The following is a 17,786-nucleotide window of genomic DNA, read 5'->3' on the forward strand; positions in this document are numbered from 1 at the left end:
ATATCAAGATCTCGAGGTTTGGGGGATGGAGCGTCACATCAAGCTCTGCTGGGAGTCTGCTTGAGATTCTCTCTTTCCCTGTCCCTTTGTATGCCCCCCCACCACTGCTAACCCTCTCTTACGCTCTTTCTCTCTTTAAAAATATGTAAATAAATAAAATTTAAAAAAAAAAAAAAACACTGGAGGGATGGCAGTACAGACTCTTCTTTATAAAAGCCTCCCTAAAAAATTTCTGTATACATTCATGCTTCTCCTTTAAGCAGGGTCATCATCAGACATGGGTCATGCCGTGCCTGGACTGACTTCCAAGCCCTGCCTTCCTTCCCATTCTTCTTCCCCCCCTCTGCACATTCCTCAGGCTCAGATGGCTGGGACAGCTGGAAAGCACTAGCGGACTTAGCTCACATGGATCCCTCTGAGAGTTTAAGCATGTATACCACACACACACACACACACACACACACACAGAGAGAGAGAGAGAGAACATAGTAACGAAGGCATCCATGAAGAAATATGCACTAGAGGAATGCTTTTGGAAGGGCTTTTGAACGAATTGCCAGCTTTATGCCAATTCTACCTTTTAGCCCTCAAATTCACCTTCTCTCTGTGTACACCATGTCTTAGTTGAGGCTCTGCTCATCTCTCGCTCTCTCCTAGGGCTTCTGTAGTAGTTTCCTCCCCTCCATTCCAACACCACGTCCACCTCCACACAGTTACTAGGAGAGGTCCTTAAAGTCCCAACCAATGTGGCCCTTTTGCACAGCCCTTCAAAGGGTAATGGCCAAACTCCTTCCACAGCAGCCCAGGCCATCCAGCCCCCACGCCCTCCTCACTTCATGATGGTGCAGTCACACCCACACTCCATTTAGAACTTGAAAGTGTCTCATAAGGACTTCTCAGTACCCCTGAGTACCCCTCCCTGCACCCACCCACCTAACAATCATACCCTAAAAGGCAGCTTGAGGATTAGCTGTTCTTTTAGGCCTTTCCTGAATCAACACCCATCCAGACAAAACCAACCATTCCCTCTCTTCTCGGGCTCTCATTGTACCTTGTACTCATTTTTCTTAAAATACCTGGAACCCCTGAGTGTACTTACACCTTGCACATCCTTCTCCACCTGCAGACGGCTGGCCTCTCAAAGGCAGTATCACATCTTGTCGTTTTATCCTTAATGCCTAGAGCACAATAAGGACTTTTTCTCTAAATCCACACTTCTAATTAAGGGCAACAGGCATGGCAGGGGAAACAGGGGAGCTGAAGGAAACCGGCCTACATAACAGGAATCAAAGAGGTCCAAGTGAGGAACAGACAGGAAAGGGACAGGCTTTAAAGGATGACAGTGAAAAGTGACTTACTTTTTAGATTCTTGAGATAATTTTTTGTTTGTAGTTCTTACAGTTTATTGTTCTTAGGAAGCTGTTAAAATGTCTGTTTGCCTCAGAGACTTTAGGGCCTGAAGCAAAAAAAGAAAAGGAAAAAAAAAAGGTTCCAGGGGAGCCTGACTGGCTCAGGCGGTGGACACATGACTCCTAATCCCAGGGCTGTGAATTCAAGCCCCATGTTGGGTGCAGAGATTACTTAAAAAAATAAAATCTTTTACGGAAAAAAAAAAAGAGAGAAAGAAAGGAAAAAAACGTTCCTAGAAACACTAAGAAATAAACAGAGCAGGGCAAAAGGCTGCCTTAGCATAACCCCATGATGCATGTGCTTAAATACATCAGAAGTGCGTGTTTTGCATGTGGTTAACTAGCTGATAGTGTGGTCTCAGCTTGTAAATGTAAAGCAAGTCTCCTAGCGATACCTGTACATTTCTGCCTCCTTCACCTTTACATACATAAGCAACTCCAACTGCAGCACCACTGCAGGCTTCCTCCTCAGTGAAGAAGCATCCTTCACTTCCAGGGCAGCTGTCCTCTCTTCTACTCACCCTATCTCCGTGGACAGGTCATGCAACTGCACACATTTTAAAAATTTATTTATCTGAGAGACAGTGTGTACAAGAAGGGGATGGGGCAGAGGGAGAGACTCTCAAGCAAACTCCCTGCTGAGCACGGAGCCTGACGTAGGACTACATTTAATGACCCTGAGATCATGGCCTGAGCCAAAACCAAGAATCGGAGGCTTAACCGACTGAAACACCCAGGCACCTCTTAATTTTTTTTTTTTTTTTAAGAAATCTCTACAGCTAGTATGGGCCTGAAATCACATCCCTGAGATCAAGAGTTGCACCAACTCAGTTCACCAACTGAGCCAGAGGGGGTGTCCCTATAAATACACTTTAAAACATATTAACAACACAATCAAAAATGGCTTAAATCCCCACCTGGAGAAACCCAATGGTAACTAACATATGCACTATGCTTTATTGCTCACAAGCACTCCTGACCATCCATCAAGGAATGAACTTCCAAGTAGCCAATTCAATGTGTAAGTTGGGGAGATTGGGGAGGGGGGGAAGAGGTGCTAATGATGTGCTTAATCCATACACTGATAACCAATGAGCCCTGAATGGACTACAGCACATGGAAGGTCCAATGACCTTGTCAGATGGTAGACAAGCTAAACATCAACTGCCTTCGCTTTCAAGGGTCCTGGATGGCATGGGCCCCCAAGAAAATGTCAGGCCTGGGTGCAACCCTCAATTTATTCTCAAAATCCAAATCAATATGTCCGAGTGTGCCGCCAGTTACTAAACTAGGCCTTTCAGGAGCTCCGCACGGATCTAACTCCGAGGAAGACACAAGGAACTGCACTTCTGAGCAGCATGTGGCTGGAGCTCCTCGTGCCACTACGCCCAGGAGATAAGAGATTCCTGAGCGTGGGCCTGCTGAACCAACCCAGTCATGATATGTAGTAGTGGGATACATATATACTTAAATGTTTGATAACTCTAAATCCATGGTGCTTAAATATCACTGAGCGCCAAAACCACCTAGGAATCTTGTTTAAAATGCAGGATTCCTGGTGCTGTCTCCAAAAATCATCATTTGTAACTTACTGCCCAGGCCACGGAGTCTAACCTAGGTGCTCTCTGGGTTACACTTGGAGAGTTACTGGCAGAGGCTGTTGGCAAAGCATCTACAAAACATGATACAATTTATTTACTAGCTTTCTCAGTTGCAAATGAGAATGCCGCCAGAAAGGATAATCAACCAGCATTTGTGTGTATCAGGACATCTACACAGGTCACCCAGGCACACATTAAATTCAGACTGGCTGCATTAGGCTGCAAAGAAATTTCAATATTCTTTTATTTCTGCAAACAACATGAACTTAGGCAAAAGGTAGGATAAGACCTGGGAAAAATCAAATCTTAAAGACTTAAAAAAAAAAATCACTATTGCTGTCATGTTATAACATCCGCTGCATTAGAGTAAACCTGCCCCCAACCCTCCTGATCTAATTACAGATTCTACTTCTCGCAAGGCGTCTCCTGTGTCTGATGAAAGCTGAGCTGTGAAATAATTGAGGTAGGGATTTAGAGATTTGGTGCAGCAAACTTCCTCATAAAAATGGCACAGAACGCCTCTCTTACTGTTGTTATGTATTAAATCTTATGTGATCGATTTCACTGTATTCCAAATTACAAACATAAGGTAGAGGGTTGTAATTATAGCTTTATTGATTCATCATTAAGTTTTAATCAAGGTGCTGCTATAGAGAACAGTTACTAGTGCAGTGTGCTTTTGTTTCTCTCATATACTTAAGGGTTGCTAAAACAAAGTCATTGTGGACACAGTAGATACCAACAAAATGTGTTGGTTCTAAGGAATCTATTTGCAGTGCAACAATCTTCTATCAAAGTAAATGTTACAGAACAACCACCCAACCAAACTACCTATTTTCTCTATGTCTCTATACCTTTCCAACCACTGACAGCAATGAATGTTTCTGTTTTCCACTCCTTTTTATTCTACCCATGAAAATTTGTTTCTCCTAAACTCACCCATTTCTGGGGCGCCTGGGTGATTCAGTTGGTTAAGCAACTACATTCAGCTCAGTTCATGATCCTGGAGTCCGAGTATCGAATCCCGCATCAGGCTCCCTGCTCAGCAGGGAGTCTGCTTCTCCGACTTCTCCCCTCTCATGCTCTCTCTCTTTCGAACAAATAAATAAAATCTTTAAAAAAAATTTTAAAACAATTCATCCATTTCTTTCTCTTATTTTTAGCAACACCTGTATGAATCTGAAACCAAAAGTTTATGCTCCATGAAACTGAAACAAGTCACTAAAATCAGAAGGCAGTATATACATTTCTCAAGCATTTATTAAGAAAACAGAGAATATAGATACTGAATGGTTTGGAAGTTTTTTTTTAAGAAAGTGCAAAGATAGGATCGCCTGGATGGTTCAGTCGATTAAGCATCTGCCTTCAGCTGAGGCCATGCTCCCAGGGTCAGGGGATCAAGCCCTGCTTCAGGCTTCCTGCTCAGTAGGGAGTCTGCTTCTCCCTCTCCCTCTGCCTGCCCCGGGCTATACTCTCACTTGTTCTCAAATAAATAAAATCTTAAAAAAAAGAAAAGAAAGAAAGAAGTACAGTAAGATAACTGGAGCATCAGAATCAACATTTCCACAAGAACTCTAAAAATCTTTTCAACACATGACCCTGTAACTAAATTTAAAATCAAACAAATCTCAACATCAAGATATGTTTCTCCTATGAAGTCATTCTATATATCCACTACTGATCACTTCTCTTTTGAAAATTCTCCAAGCATCACAGGAAATATAAAAAGGCCTCTGATATTAGACCTCATCACCTAAGGGACCATAGAGATCCTAAGAGACATAATAAAAATATGACTGTCCCAGAACTGTTTATCTCCGGTGTTACAGACACTTGTTTCCTAGCCCACATCCACCTACACCACCTCCTGCACCCAAGAGTTAACACACACGATACAACAATAAAGGCTTCAGTATTTTTTAAATGTCAGTTACAGATAGTATTAGAATAGACAGTATGCTCTAGATATGAAAATATGTATCATTACATAATTAATCTAATAATCATTATTTACCCCAATTATATATCACTTTTTATATTCTTTTTTTTAAAGATTTTATTTATTTATTTATTTGACAGATAGAGATCACAAGTAGGCAGAGAGAGAGAGGAGGAAGCAGGCCTCCTACTGAGCAGAGACCCTGATGTGGGGCTCGATCCCAAGACCCTGGGATCACGACCTGAGCTGAAGGCAGAGGTTTTAACCCACTGAGCCACCCAGGTGCCCACTTTTTATATTCTTCTTAAGTCTAAGAGACAAAGTTTTCAAAGTGAAGAAAGCCTGTCCTTCAAGGTAAATCAGCTTTCAGGCAAGATGGCCCTATGTGAAATGAAGTAAGAGGCCAAGTTCTTTTTGCTGCCTGTTCTGAGTAACATACTATAAAATATAAACCAAATATTGAATTTATGAGAAATTTAAACTTAAAGCAATATGCAATCCTAAAATAATGAGAGGCAAGAGATGTCACAAGGGAAGGCTTTCACAACCTGAGACATTGAAACTCTCACAACTTGTTTTATATATATATATATATCCAAAAAGTACTGCACATAATAAGGTTCTAAAGCCAAAGCATAACCACACACACAAAAATCTAAACCTAAGCTAATAGGTTAAAGGATTGTTTTTAAATTAAGTATAAACTGATTTTAAATTGCAGTTTAAGCTAATTTTCCACTGCAATTCAAGCACAGAAGTTCTTACTTTGCGTAAGAGTAGAGGGAATAAAAATGTCCAGAAAGTCTATGCAAAATGCCCATGCATTCAGTTTCCTGGAGAGAGAGCCATATAGGTTTCTTTAGACTCCAAGAGGGGTCCATAGCTCATGAAGGAATTACCAATTGCCACTCAAAACTTAATACACTGTTAGTCCCATCACTTTTTTAACTTTAGTAAATCATGAAGGCAATAAAAAAAATATATATATATGTCAGAGTTAACTTGGGTTCTGAAAAATCCTTTTTAAAACAATGTCAAAGGAAGTTTTATAAAAAACCACTTTAGTGAATTTAATGTCTCTTAGGCTAATTTCAACACTCTTCAAGGAACCCTACAACAGATTTCTTAGATTAAGAATTCTTGTACAGTGGAATCTTGCCATTTCCAACAACCTGGATGGATCTAAAGAGTATATGATTTCCTGTCTATGTGGAATTTAAGAAACAAAGTAAGAAAAGAGAGAAACCAAGAAACAGACTCTTAACTGTAGAGAGAAAATGGATGGTTACCAGAGGGGAGGTGGATGGGGGAATGGGTAAAATAGGTGATGGGAATTAAGAGTACACTTATCACAATGAACACTGAGTAATGTATAGAATTGTCAAATCACTGTATTATACACCTGAAACTAATATGACACTGTATGTTAACTATACTAGAATTAAAATTCTTTAAAAAAGAAATTTATTTTACAATAATGGAAAAGCAGAGGGTTTTATATATTCCAGATACAAAAAATAAATTTTTAATTTACAAAATTGCCAAAGAACAGAGATCATCTTTTGTCTTTTATCAATCATAACCTCACCCATTCATATTTTTTCACCACACCCAGTGCTCCATGCAATCTGTGCCCTCTATAATACCCACTATTGGTATCCCAACCTCCCACTCCCCTGCCACTTCAAACCTCTCAGATTGTTTTTCAGAGAGACTATGGACTCTGAAAAACAATCACCTTTTTTTTTTAATTTATTTTTTATTTTCAGCATAACAGTATTTTTTTTATAAATTAATTTATTTATTTTCAGAAAAACGGTATTCATTATTTTTTCACCACACCCAGTGCTCCATGCAATCCGTGCCCTCTATAACACCCACCACCTGGTACCGCAGCCTCCCACCCCCTGCCACTTCAAACCCCTCAGATTGTTTTTTAGAGTCCATAGTCTCTCATGATTCATATTTTCATAGAGAGTGACACTGCTTTTTGAATATTTCCACCATAATTCCTTTTCTCCTGGATTTCCCAGAAATAATCTGATATGCTTTCATTGACTATAATGATATAATTAATCCAACTACATTTCTTTAAAATAACTTTACTTTAAAATATCTTAACACTTCCCAACTCCTGCTATGAAACCAATTTAACCTTGATACCAAAACCAGCAAGACACAAAAAAAATTAACTATAGACTTACATCTCTTAAGAATAAATTATAAATCCTCAATAAAATACTAGTAAACAAAACCTAGCACTAAGTAAAAAGTGTTATATACCATGATCAAGTGAGATTTATCCCAGTAACATATAAGTGGTTTAATATTTGAAAATCAATTAATGTAATACACCATATTATCAAAATAAAAAACTAGTCTTAGAATTATCTCAACAGATGAACACAAACATGAACAAAATTCAACCTTCACAGTGTTTTTACAAAAAAAAAATTCACCCAACAAGCTACGAAAAGAAGGCAACTTCCTCAATTTGATAAAGGACATCTATGTAAACCTCACAGCTAACATTATACTTAATAGTGGAATACTAAATGCCTTCTCCCTGAGATCAGAAAAAAGGTAAGGATGCACACTACCACCACTCCTATTCTACACTGTACTAGAGCTTTTAGCCATGTCAATCAGGCAAGAAAAATGAAATAGAAGGCATAGAGAATGAAAAGAAAGAAGTATAACTACTTCTATTTGCAGAGGATATGATCTCATGTGTAGAGAATCCTAAAGAATCCACCAAACAGCTTTAGAACTGATTAATGAGTTCTGCAAAGTTGCAGGATACAAGATGAATATAAGAAAATGAATTTATTTCTAGAAGTAGCAATGAACTAACTGAAAATGAAATTTTAAAAAACTTAATTTAGAACATCAAAAAGAAAAATAAGAAATAATTAGCAAGACAAGTGTAAAACTTATACTCTGAAACTACAAAACACTGGTAAAAAATTCAATAATACTAAATAAATGGAAAATCATAAATTTATAGATCAGAAAATTCAGTATTTTTAAGATAGCAAGAGTCCCCTAATTGATTTGCAGATTAAATGTGATCCATATCAAAATCTAAGTGGCCTTTTTTACATAAGTTGACAAACTGATTCCAAAATTTACAAGAAAATTCAAGAAACCCAGAAGAGGCAAAACAATCTTGACAGAAAAGAACAAAGCTGGAAGACTCGCACTTACTGATTTCAAAACTTACCACAAAGCTGAAATAATCAAGACTGTGGTACCAGCATAAGGACAGACATGGAGAGCAACAGAAGAGAACTGAGAGACGGACTGTCTCATCATTGCTTTCCAATTTTCCTCCATCATAATCAGACACCAAATGATCTGTGCAACATCATCTCTACACAACACTAAGTTGAAATTCACTTTGTTGTACTACTGGTTCATACGTTTTAATTAATGAGCCAGGTATACTAGAAAAAAATGAATAATCTTTAGCTGTTAGGAGCAGAGCTCCATATATATTCAATACCCCCATCTTGCCATTTTCTTGTTCACATCTTCTATGGTCTCAATAAATGTTTCTGCCTGCTTGGTCTTAGGATATGTGTTAAGATATAAGTTAGTATCTTCAACAAAGATTATAGCTTTGGTGGGTGGAACGATAGGCGATGGGGATTAAAGGATATGCTTATCATGAGGAAAGAAAAATTAAAATTTAAAAAATTACATTTCTATTCATTTCTCTTTATACTTCCAGCAATCTCTCCTTTAAAATTTGAGGCGCTATTATTTAGTCCAGGTTCAGGTTTATTACATGTCCCCAAAGCACTGTTCCTTGTATCACTTTACAACAGTCTCTTTGTTTTTTGCCTTTCAGTGTATTTTTTGTCTGATACTGACATAACCCTATAAGCTCTTTTTGGTTCGTATTTCTCTATCAGTTTGGGTTTATCAGACAAGTGGAACCACTATAAGAGATAAGAATAAAGAGTTACTATAGATGTGAACAGTAATTATGGGAGCTAATTAAGCAAGTTTGGTAGAACAGTTGATCCTGCCTCTAGGGTTAGGACGGAAATCAGAGGGCAGGCAATGGGCAAGGATGAAATGATATGAAATGGGGAAGTGCAAGGACAAAATGGTCCATCTGTTTCTCATCAACCTCAATAATGTGGTTACGCGTAGTATAAGCTAGCATTCTTTACTGCAGAGCCCACATATCTAACCAAGAATTCAGAGAAGCTGAAAGACATGATCCAGTAGGATCTGGAGAGGCTGTAGACCAGGTGTATCAACTGCACCAGTGCCTGACTCCAACACCAAACCTGTAAGCATCAAGCCAGCTACTGCTTCGCTTCCACCTTACAAATGTTGTGCTGGTTTCTCTTGTAGCCTGCACAACGGGGAACCATCCTGGAAAGGGAGTCCTAGGAAATGGAGTTCCAGCTCAGTTACGCTGACACAATACAAAGCCACCGCAACGTGCATGGATATCTACTTCCATCTCCATAATTTTATTCTTTCTGTAAAATAATGTTTTAAGTATGTCTCTTGAAAATAGCACATTGCTGGATTTTTCTTTCATCCTATCTAGACTCTATCATTTAACAATCATGTTTAATCCACTTACATTTATTGGGGTTTATGACTTCCATAACTTAAAAGAACTATCTTTTAAAAATGAAATAAAGTATCATCTGTACCAGAGATATAGGCATGATTTGCACTCCTTAAGTTTTTTATATGCATGACTTGTTACTTACCACTTCTCCAGCAGAGGCAGCCAACATATGCTTCACAGGCATTAAATATGAAGACGAATCAGTGTGCAAAAACCATTTCACATATTCATAGGTGATAAAAAAAGCAGCAGCTGAAATTTAAAACAAACCAGTCTTTCACAAAGTTTAAATATATATTCAAACTGTTTAGAAATGTTTCTCAAAAACAATTACAACTCGAATTATTAAATTATGAGGTAAGAGAAAAGATAATAGTTGAAACACATACTCTTCCCCCATGCCCCACTCTTGTAGAATTTACAGTGTCCATGTTATATGCCCAAACCTGGACTTACTAAAAATGCCGAAGACATGATCCCAGCCCTGAGGGAGCCTAACAGCTAAGCTTACATTCACCATTTTGTATTAATAAGTCACTTGACATTTTTTTTTAAAGATTTTATTTATTTATTTGATAGAGAGAGATCACAAGTAGGCAGAGAGGCAGGCAGAGAGAGAGGAGGAAGCAGGCACCCTGCTGAGCAGAGAGCCCGATGTGGGACTCGATCCCAGGACTCTGAGATCATGACCTGAGCCGAAGGCAGCAGCTTAACCCACTGAGCCACCCAGGCGCCCTCACTTGACATTTTTTAGTAATTACTCTAGAATAAAATAACAAATTTCTGTGATCCTAACTATCTTTACATACAATAAAACAAGCCACTATGCTGATTTATAGACAGGTTAAGACTGAAAACATATACTTTAACTAAAACATCTATTTGATAATGTTTTATTGCTATTTACTCAAAATAGCTATGGCCACTTTTTACCATATCATGTCACCTTTACATCAAGGAAATAATCAACTATTTAATTACAACTGGAAATCAAAATCTCAAAAAAGCTACCCCTATCACCATGAACTAATCTTAACAGCACAAGAGGGCTTTTAAAACCTGCCATGTGCTGTTAATCAAAAGATGTTTATCACTTCCAAAAAGATAAAGCATGAAAGATAAATGAATGACAAATTCATCTTTTGAAGGACATTTGGAAAAAATCACATTAAAGTCTAAAACTCAGAAAAAGAGCTTCATAGTAAAATTAGTTTTCAACAGTTAAAGTCAACGAGCTTTTAAACTCTCCTCAGGCTAATAACAAATAAAAACACCGGGCCAAATGAGGACTCTTGTAACTGAAGGAGTAATGACCAATGCAAACAGTTTTACATAATTAACACAGATCCCTATTCCCACAGTGGTTCTCAGTAAGGCTTTCCCTACTTCTGCACACTCACCAAATGTACACCAAATAACCAAATTCAGTTAAGCAGTAAGTTCCACCTGCTACACATTCCACCCTCTCACCCCATCCTCAGGAAAGGAAGATAGTGCTACCAGTTTCTTAGTTTTCCTGGTTAATCATCTCAACCTGTTTAGACTATATTGCAAATTTGTGATAGACAAAATCTTTTAGAAATGTAAATCCCAGAGGCACCTGGGTGCATCCAACTCTTGATCTCAGCTCAGGTCATGATCTCAAGGTCAAGAGTTCAAGCCTTACTTCGGGCTCCACACTGGGTGTGGAGCCTACTTTAAAAAAAAAAAAAAAAGAAATGTAAATCCCAAAATTCTCCAAGGTGACAACCAACAAAACACCACTAATTGGAAATGATGTCACAAGGTTCCAATAAAGAAAAGGAATGGGCTGATATCTACAGTCTCTTCTCTTTTTTTTTTTTTTTTTTCAGATTTTATTTATTTATTTGACAAAGAGAGAGATGGCAGGAGTGAGTGAGCACAAGAAGGTGGAGCTGCAGGCAGAGGGAGAGAAGCAGGCTCCCCATTGAGCAGAGAACCCGATGTGGAGCTCGATCCCAGGACCCTGGGATCATAATCTGAACTGAAGACAGACACTTAACTGACTGAGCCACCTAGATACCCCTCTTCTAGCTCTTTAAAAACAAAAACCTAGTTTTTCTACACTTCCTTCAAATAAAAGTAAAGATTCTGAATAGGGTCTGCTGTTTCCTCTTTCAACCCTCAATCCCTTCTCCCCCAACTCTTCACCCGTGCAGAATACTGCAGTCCCCCCTTATCCCCAGGTATTTTTTCAAGAGCCCCAGTACATGACTGAAATGATGCACAGTACCAGACCCTGCATATCCTGCATTTTTCCCTATACATACATATCCGTGCTACAGTTTAATTTATCAATTAGCCACAGTAAGATATCAACGAAACAGAACAATGCACTGTAATAAAAGTTAGGTGAATGCGGTCATTCTCTCTCAAATATACCTATACTGTACTCACCCTTTTTCTTGTGATGGTGGGAGATGATAAAATGCCTGCATGGTGAGATACAGTAAGATGAACGAGGTAGACATGTGATGTGGCATTAGGCTACTACTGACCTCCTGATGATGCATCAGAAGTAGGATCATCTGCTTCTGGAGCATGACTCACCATGGGGAACTGAACCACCACAATCAAAACCACAGATAAGGGGTGACCACCATATGGTCTAAGAAAAATCTACAGCCACTGAATGTTACACTAGTGTATTGTAGGCAGACTAGAGCCTTAACGAACAGTAAAAGAAAAAAAAAAGGGGGGCCACAGAGTAAACTTAACATTCACCAAAAATTTACAGAAAAATAAAAAGGCCATTTCTGAACCACAGGCACTTTGACGGACTACCCAGCACCACCCATCCACTGATGTTCTATGGATGGCACAAAAACAGAGTTAAGTAGGGCAAGAAAAACATTTTCTCACACATGCAAAAGTTGAAAACCACATGTACGTGAAGTCCTATGGGCAAGAATCTGTAACAGTCCTGTGAGCCTGACAGCCCCATGTACTCCATAGATATTGCTAATACTACCATCTACCAACACGAATTCCTCTCTGCAATTTGTAAGAAAAAGAGAATTTTTAGAACGATAAAGGAAATATCATAAGAGGTTTTTTTTGTTTGTTTGTTTTGTTTTTTTAATTCCAATGCCCAGGCCACACTTCAGATCAGGGAAATCACATCTTTGAAAGTGGGACACAGGCATCGGTACTTTCTTAACCTCTCAGGTGATGGCACTGTGGTCAAATTTAGGAACAGCTACATCTCTCCCACATAGAGAACTACATGTGACAGGGAGCAGGTGCTCTAGAATAGCTTCCCTACCGTCAACTCCTTACTATAGAAAGACAAATGAAAATTGAAGGGTAACCTCAAAGACAGTTTGCTGTTCTAAGGGCTGCTGAGAGAGGGAGAAGAAGAGAGAGACCAAAGGACCAAAACACTATCTTCTCACTGCACTCACTATCTATCTTTATGTGAATATTATGCTCCAGGTGAACACAGATGAACACCTAAATGTCAGGTGAACATGAAAGAATTCCTCATGAATTATCCTGAGAAAAGCTCGAGTTTAAGAATCTCCTAGAGCAGAGGTTAGTCTATAATTGAGTGTGTGTGTGTGTGTGTGTGTCACTGTTTTGTTCACTTGCTTTGCTAGTGATTGCCACTGAAAGCGTCAGTAAACAAAATAAGTATCTGAAAAAGTACACTGAAAAGTAGATTTAAAAAAACAATTATACTGGGTGCCTGGGTGGCTCAGTGGGTTAAGCTTCTGCCTTTGACTCAGGTCATGATCCCAGGGTCCTGGGATCGAGCCGCACATCAGGCTCTCTGCTCAGCAAGGAGCCTGCTTCCCCCTCTCTCTCTGCCTGCCTCTCTGCCTACTTGTGATCTCTGTCTGTCAAATAAATTTTAAAAATCTTAAAAAAAAAAGAATTATACTGATTACAAAGTAAGAGGACCATAAATCACATAATGTGACTCCAAACCTACAACAAAACAAGACATTCAAAGGAGAGTATACAGGAGGAGGATAGTGGGAGTTGGCTGTATCATCTAAGAGCAATTTAGTTAAGACAGAAAAGGTTTAAGGCCTCTCAGGTTCATGTGCTCCCAAAGAATCTCCAAGGCAGTAGTTATTAAACTCAGCCTCACGGTGGAATCACCTAGGAAGCAACTAAACCCCCTGATACCCAGGCAAAGCCCAGACCAATTAAACTTACGGAGGTGACATGGGCATCAGTATTTTTTAAAGCTTCCCAAGAGATTCCATGGGCGGGCAAGGGTGACAACCATGGCTCCGAGGTATGACAAGCAATATTAGAGTAACATTTTCAAGATTCTAACTGGGAATTTTAACAAGAAAAACCATTTTAGAAAGATTGCTTATATTCTATTACAAATACAGCGGAATGGGATCTCTAGCACTAGCTGATTCAAAGCAGTGGGTTAATGAATTGAAAACAAATTCAAGAGATAAGCACAACACATGAGCAATTTCACACGGGGTAACATCACATAGCATCCTGAAAGTAAATCTCATTATCTTGGTTTTCTAGCAGTGAGAATATCAATATAATTTTTACCATTAGGAAAGGATCCAATAGCAGCAGAAGGAACGCCAGCATAGATTCCATGAAAACCACCAGCCTTATTAAATCCTTGTGGACTCTGAAGCCTGGTTTTAATGGTATCCAGAGGAAATAATATCAAGTCAACAGCGACACCTGCTACCCCGCCAGCCTTTAAAAAAAAAAAAAACAAAAGAAGAAGGAAAGAAGGTTAGAATCAAATAAGCTCTCTGCCATATGGGAGTAGGGATAAGAAAAAAGTAATCTTTAAACATATTTCTCATACCTATCAGTCCACAGCTTATTTGGCATAGTCAAAGGAACTTCTACCTAAATTTATGGATTTTCCACAGGGAAATAACTACTGTTGTGCTATATTCTTAAATTGTAATTTTTTAAATAAATTTTTATTTTAAAAATGTATTCTTAAATTCATTTTTAATGCCTCCGCATGGTTCAAAAGTCAACAAGCAACCTCAGAAAGGTTAAGAGTCTCTTTCCGTAGTCTAACAACTCAGGTAACTGCTTTCTGCTGGCTACTTACTATATCCTTCTGAAGTTACTCTAGGCATATACAAGCAAATATGAAAACGTACTTTATTTCCCTTTTTGGAAAAAAATGTATATACAATATGCACTGTGCTGCTCCCTGCTTTTATCACTTAATTTATCTTGCTGATCTTTCCATATCAGACGAAATGTGTTTTTGTCTTTTTACCAAATGAGTAGTAAAACTGAAGTCAGACCATTTGGGGAGAGACGTCCGTTTTGAAATGGGTACTTGTTCTTGGAAAACTAGATCTGTATTTTAAGATTCATACATCTAAGAATTCCTGTAGTATTCACACTCCATTGTGTATATTTAAAAATTCCTTGATAATTTTTAAATTAAGTAAAAAAAAAAAAAAAGTGGGGAAAAAACCAAGTTCCCAGAGCATATTAAAACGTGGCCCCTTGGGGTGCCTGGGTGGCTCAGTGGGTTGGGCCTCTGCCATGACCTCTGGGCTCAGGTCATGGTCTTAGGGTCCTGGGTCAAGCCCTGCATTGGGCTTTCTGCTCAGCGGGGAGCCTGCTTCCCCCTCTCTGTCTACTTGCTTCTCTGCCTACTTGTCATATCTCTCTGTCAAATACATAAATAAAATCTTAAAAAAAAAAAAAACCTGGCCCCAAGTAGTCATCTCCCAAAAGACATCACGTTGCTTTGAAGAAGTTGCATTTTAAAAACTACAGTAGAGCCTATATAGAATATTTTTAAACTGCTTATCACTTAGGCAAAGTGAAAAATTTCAGGAAAAAAATTTCAGAAAAATATGAACTTAAAAACTGTGTCATAAAAAGCTCAATACACAAAGTCTAAAAGGCATCATTTAAAAATGTGAATCAAAACCAGTTTGCCATGAGCAGAAAGAATTACAAAGAGAAAAAGACTCTCAAAATGGCTCCTACATAGTAATTTTTAAAATGAACTCATTAGCTTTTCTCATCTTTTGAATTTTTAACATGAATATATTTCCTATCCAAAAGGTAGAAATATATATATTAAAACTGTATATTCAAAACTAAGGTATAGAGGCATCTGGGTGGCTCAGTGAGTTAAAGCCTCTGCCTTCGGCTCAGGTCATGATCCCAGGGTCCTGGGACCGAGCCCTGCATCAGGCTCTCTGCTCACCCGGGAGCCTGCTTCCCCCTCTCTCTCTGCCTGCCTCTCTGGCTACTTGTGATCTCTGTCTGTCAAATAAATAAATAAAATCTTTAAAAAACAAAACAAAACAAAAAACTAAGGTATAGAAAAAGAGAAATCAGCATTATTCAAACATACAGACAAAGTTCAAAATGATGAGTTGTTTCCATCCTTTGGTTACACAAAATGCTCGGGTGGTACAAAGCTTAGTACATAGCAAACACACTCTGCTCTACTTACCACTCACCATAAAACCATTGTAAGAGTTCACTGCAAAAATGAAATTACCCCAGTGAGAAATCTAGTAATGAACTAGGGGAGGTAAATCATTAAAAATTCTTTTAATAGAAACAGGAAAGTACATTACCATAAATATTAATGCTGTACTGTATGATCAGCCTGAGAGACATGACAGAGCCTCAAAAACCACAAAGATCTACTCTGCAAATGACCTAAAGAGATGTCACCAAAACAACTCAGAGATGTCCCAGAAGAAAACCACAAGAGGCAGTAAAAGAATGAAAAGAAACTGGGATTTCTTCCTGGAAATAAAGGTGGCCTTTTCTATATCACAAGAGTATGTTCCTAAGAAATGTAGGAAAGTAAAAAAAAGAGCCAACCTTTTCCAACATTGTTCTCAATTATTTTTAAAGGGTTTTGTTAAATTCAGTACATAAATAAATATTGCACCTGCCTCTTTATTTTCTCAAAACACAAGGAAAACAAAAATCCTGCTGGGAATGTCTAATACGACTAGATTCTTTACAAACATGCTGCATTTCATTGTAATTTTCTCTTTAATCTTAGGAAAGGACTCAGAGATACTTGCTATCTACTGCTAAATTTTAATCAATGAGTTAATTAGTCTTTTAATCTATTTGGCTTCTTTACATGCATTGATTATCTAACCCTTCTTTCATCAGAATTCTTACTTCAGAGAATAAAATAACCAGACTCAATCTGTTTATCTAGTAAAACACGAATCAGAAGTTACTAATTGCTTTTGCAGATTTCAAACTTCTATAACTCAAATGTCATTTAAATTCATGAGACCAGAAAAAAAAAAAAAAGCCAGAAGAATAGGAAAAAGAAAAAAATAAATAACTGATATATTTAGCCACACAACAACATATTTAAGATTAAAACAAAAACTTTTAGGAGTGCTTATGATTTTATATTAATACTGTTTTGTCCATAATTATGTTCAAAATGCCCAACCCTTATAACAGTTGGATATAAGGAACTCCATCAAATTCCTTTATTCTTTAGTCTAAGAAATTTGTTTTACTTACGACCATTTATCAAAAAGATCATCAGGCAGGTATGCCTGAGTGGATCACGTAAGTGTCTGGCTCTCAGTTTCGGCTCAGGTTATGATCTCATGGGTCATGGGTCAAGACTCATCACATCAGGCTGTGGGATGAACTCGGAATCTGCTTCAGATTCTTTCTCCCTCTCTTCCCTCCCTGCTCGCATGCACATGCACACTTTCTCTCACCAAAATAAGTTTCAAGATTTGTGGTAGCTTACACTGAAAACTGTAGTTAAGAAGTAGACAAAATCCAAATATACAGAACATAACCTCCATAACCAGCAAGCCTCACTACAACATAACAATTTACTGAGCCCTTGATATAAAATATGCCTCTAGCTTAAGAAATGTAAAATGCCGGCAGGCTGTAGAGAGGAAATATCTAATGAGTGCTTTGAAATTACTCTGGGAGTTGAAAAAATTCAAGATTGCATACTATAAGACCTTTATTTTTCAAAAGGAGGCTGGCACAAGAACAGGGGGAAAAAAATCCCTGCTGCTTGACTACAGACCCAAACCGAACCACCTGTGTAATTTAACTAAGCAAAATCACAGGACACTGGCCTGAACAACAGCTAAGAACCAGTCAAATCCTTGACATGGCTTCCCTGAGGAACCTCCCTCCTTGGCCTTCTCTACAAGGCAGCCACTAGTGACTCTGCCTCAGAGACAAGTGCTACCTCTGCTTCCTGGCATACTTGTCTTTTCTCCCCA

At 38.3% G+C, this 17,786-nt stretch overlaps 1 protein-coding gene across 4 annotated transcripts in view; it reads right to left on the minus strand.

Moving 5' to 3' along the window:
• SLC25A26 (solute carrier family 25 member 26) overlaps window positions 1-17,786 on the minus strand; it is a 133,516-nt gene that overhangs the window by 105,898 nt on the left and 9,832 nt on the right. For all 4 annotated transcript variants that reach the window (XM_082726907.1, XM_082726906.1, XM_082726909.1 and 1 more), the window contains exons 2-3: window positions 14,095-14,251; window positions 9,689-9,798 (exon numbers count right to left, since the gene is read on the minus strand). In XM_082726907.1, the coding sequence (XP_082583033.1) occupies window positions 9,689-9,798; window positions 14,095-14,251 (267 nt within the window). The remainder of the gene's footprint in view (window positions 1-9,688; window positions 9,799-14,094; window positions 14,252-17,786) is intronic.

Source organism: Mustela nivalis (genome assembly GCF_964662115.1).
Source record: "Mustela nivalis genome assembly, chromosome: 1".
Lineage (NCBI taxonomy): Eukaryota > Metazoa > Chordata > Mammalia > Carnivora > Mustelidae > Mustela > Mustela nivalis.